Source organism: Temnothorax curvispinosus, unplaced genomic scaffold (genome assembly GCF_003070985.1).
Source record: "Temnothorax curvispinosus isolate PA1 unplaced genomic scaffold, ASM307098v1 QBEX01002033.1, whole genome shotgun sequence".
Classification (NCBI taxonomy): Eukaryota; Metazoa; Arthropoda; class Insecta; order Hymenoptera; family Formicidae; genus Temnothorax; species Temnothorax curvispinosus.
This window is the reverse complement of record NW_020211813.1, coordinates 4,495-8,978: the sequence shown is the minus strand read 5'-3', so window position 1 is coordinate 8,978 and position 4,484 is coordinate 4,495. Positions and strand designations below refer to the sequence as shown.

Sequence of the window (4,484 nt, the reverse complement as noted above, 5' to 3'; positions counted from 1 at the left end):
CTCCAGATAAACCGCGTAGGATTAAAAATGCCACCATTCTGGCCAGAAGAGCCGGAGCTGTGGTTCGCACAACTGGAGAGCCAATTTATCATATGCGGAATCACGCAGGACACAACGCGGTACGCCTACGCGCTATCGCAGATAGATATCAGATATGCCAAGGAAATAAAAGACATCGTCACGTCTCCACCAGCGGAACATAGATACAAGACGCTGAAGAAAACGCTCATACAGCGTTTATCTACATCCCAGGAGCAACGAACGAGACAACTACTAGAGCGCGAAGAACTCGGCGACAGGAAGCCATCGCAATTCTTGCGCCACCTAAAAGGACTAGCAGGCACCGCAGTGCCAGATAGCCTACTCCGAACACTGTGGCTAGGGAGATTACCAGCTCAGATGCAGGTCATCTTGGCAACTCGCCAAGGAGATCGATTGGAAGACGTCGCAGAACAAGCCGACCGCATACACGAGGTCAACGACCGCGCAGTCGTCGCAGCAGTAGAGGCAACCTCCACAGAGAAAACGACGCTACAAGCACAAATCGAGGCGCTAACGAAACAGGTGGCAGCGCTAACAACACAGTTCTCGCAGGAAAGAAAACGATGGAGAGTGGACCGATCCCGCAGCCGCAGCCGCAGCCGCTGCCGCAACCGTGGCCACACCAAGGGTTTCACGGTGGAACACTGTTACTACCACCGTACCTTCAAAGATAAAGCACGAAAATGTGAGGAACCGTGCACCTACAAGGCGATCAAACCGGCCAAGCCGGAAAACACGGAAGGCAGTTGCTGATGGCGGCCAACAACGATAGCCCACGACCATGCCGTCTCTTCCTGACGGACAAAAAGACAAAGACGCGATACCTGATAGACACCGGGTCGGACATAAGCGTCTACCCACACCAGCGAGGAAGAAGGAATCAAAAGGAAAAATACGAACTCTACGCAGCCAACGGATCCGCAATAGCGACCTACGGGAGCACGAACCTCCAGCCCGATTTCGGACTTAGACGAGATTTTCCGTGGAGATTCATCATAACGGACGTCACGACGCCAATCATAGGCTCCGATTTTCTGGCATACTACCATTTATTACCAGACGTCAGAAGAGGATGCCTGGTCGACGGGCAGACAGGCCTGCGAGCGAAAGGGCGCACCCAAGAACAGCACACTTCGTCGATAAAAGCAATCAACGAGGAGTCGCCCTACCACCACATATTAAAAGAGTTTCCCGACATCACACGGCAATCGGGAACAGCGAAGTGCTCGCACAATACCGTGCATTACATAAACACCACGCCAGGCCCGCCGGAGGCCTGCCGACCGAGACGCCTGGCACCAGACAAGTTGAAAGCAGCAAAAATAGAGTTCGAACTACTACTACGAAAAGGAATAATCCGGCCTTCAAAGAGCCCATGGGCATCACCACTACATATGGTCCCCAAGAAAGCGGACCAATGGAGAGCGTGCGGAGACTACCGCCCTGTAAATAGGCGAACCAAGCCGGACATGTATCCAATTTTACACATCGAGGACTTCTCACACTCGCTACATGAAAAAACCATTTTCTCAACGATAGATTTGGTCAGAGCATACAACCAGATCCCAGTCAACCCAGAAGACATATCGAAGACGGCCATAATCACACCATTCGGCCTATTCGAATACGTCTACATTCCATTCGGCCTGAGAAACGCCGCACAGACATTTCAACGATTCATCAACGAGGTACTAAGAGGGCTAGACTTTTGCTACTCCTACATCGACGATATTTTAATAGCTTCCGCCAACGAAGAAGAACACAAATGCCACCTGAGAGAGGTATTCCGGCGCCTACAGCAGTACGGAATACGATTGAACCCAGCCAAGTGCATTTTCGGGATGCCAGAGGTAAAATTCCTGGGATACCTCGTCTCAGGAAGCGGAACACGACCGTTACCAGAAAAGGTAGAAGCGATACAGAGCTTCCGAAAGCCGGAGACTATAAAACAACTCCGACGATTCCTCGGCACAATCAACTTCTATCGCCGTTTTGTACCAGGCGCAGCAAGAGAGCAAGCGACATTAAACGATATATTTGCCGGGAAACAGAAGAAAGGGAAAGCACCGGTTGAATGAACACCCGAATTAGTAGCCGCTTTCGAGCATTGTAAGAAGAGCCTTGCCCAAGCGACGCTTCTTGCACATCCACAACCTGATGCCCCGCTAACGATGACAACGGACGCCTCGGATACCGCCATAGGAGCGGTGATACAACAGCTAGTAGAAGGACAAGCACAACCACTAGCGTTCTTCAGCAAAAAGTTGTCCAAAGCACAACAGAAATACAGCCCATACGACAGAGAACTACTGGCAATATACGCAGCGATAAAACACTTTCAACACATGGTAAAAGGAAGACACTTCCTCGTACACACAGACCACAAACCACTGGTATACGCAATGATGCAAAACCCGCTGAAGAGCTCACCAAGGCAAGCTCGACATCTCGAGTTTATAAGCCAATTCACGACGGACATCCGGCATATCAAAGGCACCGACAACGTGGTAACTGATGCCATGTCTCGAGTAGAAAGCATAGCAACAACAATAGATTGCGAGGAAATAGCGAAAGCTCAAAGCGAGGACGAGGAACTCAACACCTTACGAACAGAGGGCACGTCAGCATTAAAACTAACGCAAATCAATATTCCGGGAACAACAACGAAGCTGTACTGCGACACCACACACGGCACACAGAGACCGTTCGTTCCAGAGCCATACCGCAAGCAGGTTTTCCAAAGCCTACACGGATTATCACACCCCGGAATCAAAGCAACCACAAGACTGGTCACAGAACAATTTGTTTGGCCAGGAGTCAATAAAGACTGCCAAAATTGGACACGAGCATGCCTCCAGTGCCAACGCTCCAAGATCGGGAGACACAACCGTCCCTCCATCGGGACATTCCTCCAACCGACTCGGAGATTCCAACACATCCACTTAGACCTAGTAGGGCCACTACCAACGTCGAAAGACTACAAGTACTGTCTAACAATCATAGACAGATTTACACGCTGGCCCGAGGCAATCCCAGTAGAGGACATCACAGCAGAGACCATCGCGAAACAACTCTTCACCCAATGGATGGCCCACTACGGGATCCCAGAGAGAATCACCACTGACCAAGGACGCCAGTTCGAATCAGACATGTTCCGGCGTTTAATAAAGTTGACGGGAGCCAAACACTGGAGGACCACAGCTTATCACCCACAAGCCAACGGGATGGTGGAGAGATTTCACCGACAGCTAAAAGCAGCCATCAGATGCCATGAGACCGATGAATGGACCGAAGCCTTGCCAATAATACTCATGGGCATCAGAGCGGCAATTAAGGAAAACATCAAAGCAACCCCAGCAGAAATGGTGTACGGAGAATCAATCCACTTACCTGGAGAATTCTTCGGCACAACCAAAAACGAAACAAACGAAACGGACTTCATCGGCCGTTTACGCAACCTCATGGGGCGTCTAACACCCAAGCTAAAGCGGCATGGCAGGAAAGACGTGTTCGTACATCAAGATCTGGAAAAGACACCCTACGTTTTCGTCAGACAGGACGCGCCAACAGGCGCACTCCACCCCCGCTATAATGGATCATACGAAGTCATCAAGCGGACAGAGCGATTTTTTACCATCCAGATGGGAGGCAAATCTACGAACGTCTCGGTAGAACGCTTCAAACCGGCATACACTCTCATAGAAACCGAAATGCCCTCAGCTACGGAGAACGAACAGAGAACCAAACAGGCAACTGAGCCCACACCAACAGCAATTACACGAAATAGCAGAACTCGAAAACCAGTCGTCCGATTCCAGGCGGGAGTTTAAATACAACGAAGAGGGTCCTGTGGCGGCTGCAAGCGCACCGAACCTGGCGGCGCAACCGCCACAACACAAGCGCGCCCCGCGCCTGCCAGACGGCAGCCCGTCATACACACCCCGGCCGGCGAGAGCACCGGCGGCACGGCGAACGGCCGCACGCAACGAGCACGTGCAATCAGCACGCCGTCGAAGATAATAACAAGTACGCTCCGCTAGGCGGCTGCCCTTTCTCGTAAGAGAAATTCGGCGACCAGGATATAAAAGGACCGGCAAGCGACGATACCTTTGACTATCCTCGCACAGCTATACGATACAGTATCAGCCACGGGAAGGAAGTCTTTTTGAGAACGCTGCGCAAGTACAATCGTACCAAGCCGCCAACTTCCCGCTCATCGCTGCCGACACACAGGCCGTGGAGGAAGCCCAGAGCGTGGGGAACTCGACAGCCACATTACACAAACGGCCCTTCTCAGGGCCCCCAAATATCTCTAACGAACATCGCCATCTCGCATAAATTTTGGCCTACCGCCATAACTGGTGACCCCGACGGAAGCACAACAAGATGGCGACACCAAAGGAGCAAACGGAAGGGGACAGAACCCACCAAGTCAAGGAGGA

The 4,484-nt window shown here is 51.6% G+C and overlaps 1 protein-coding gene across 1 annotated transcript; it reads left to right on the top strand.

The window, feature by feature from the left end:
* Window positions 1–27: 27 nt before the first annotated feature.
* Window positions 28–795, top strand: LOC112468792. The gene has a single exon (XM_025038144.1). The coding sequence runs from the start codon at window positions 28–30 to the stop codon at window positions 793–795; it is 768 nt and encodes a 255-aa protein (XP_024893912.1).
* Window positions 796–4,484: the final 3,689 nt, after the last annotated feature.

What these genes read in the sequence shown, in the direction of transcription:
- LOC112468792 (XM_025038144.1), top strand. Translation starts at nt 28, where the DNA reads ATGCCACCATTCTGGCCAGAAGAGCCGGAGCTGTGGTTCGCACAACTG.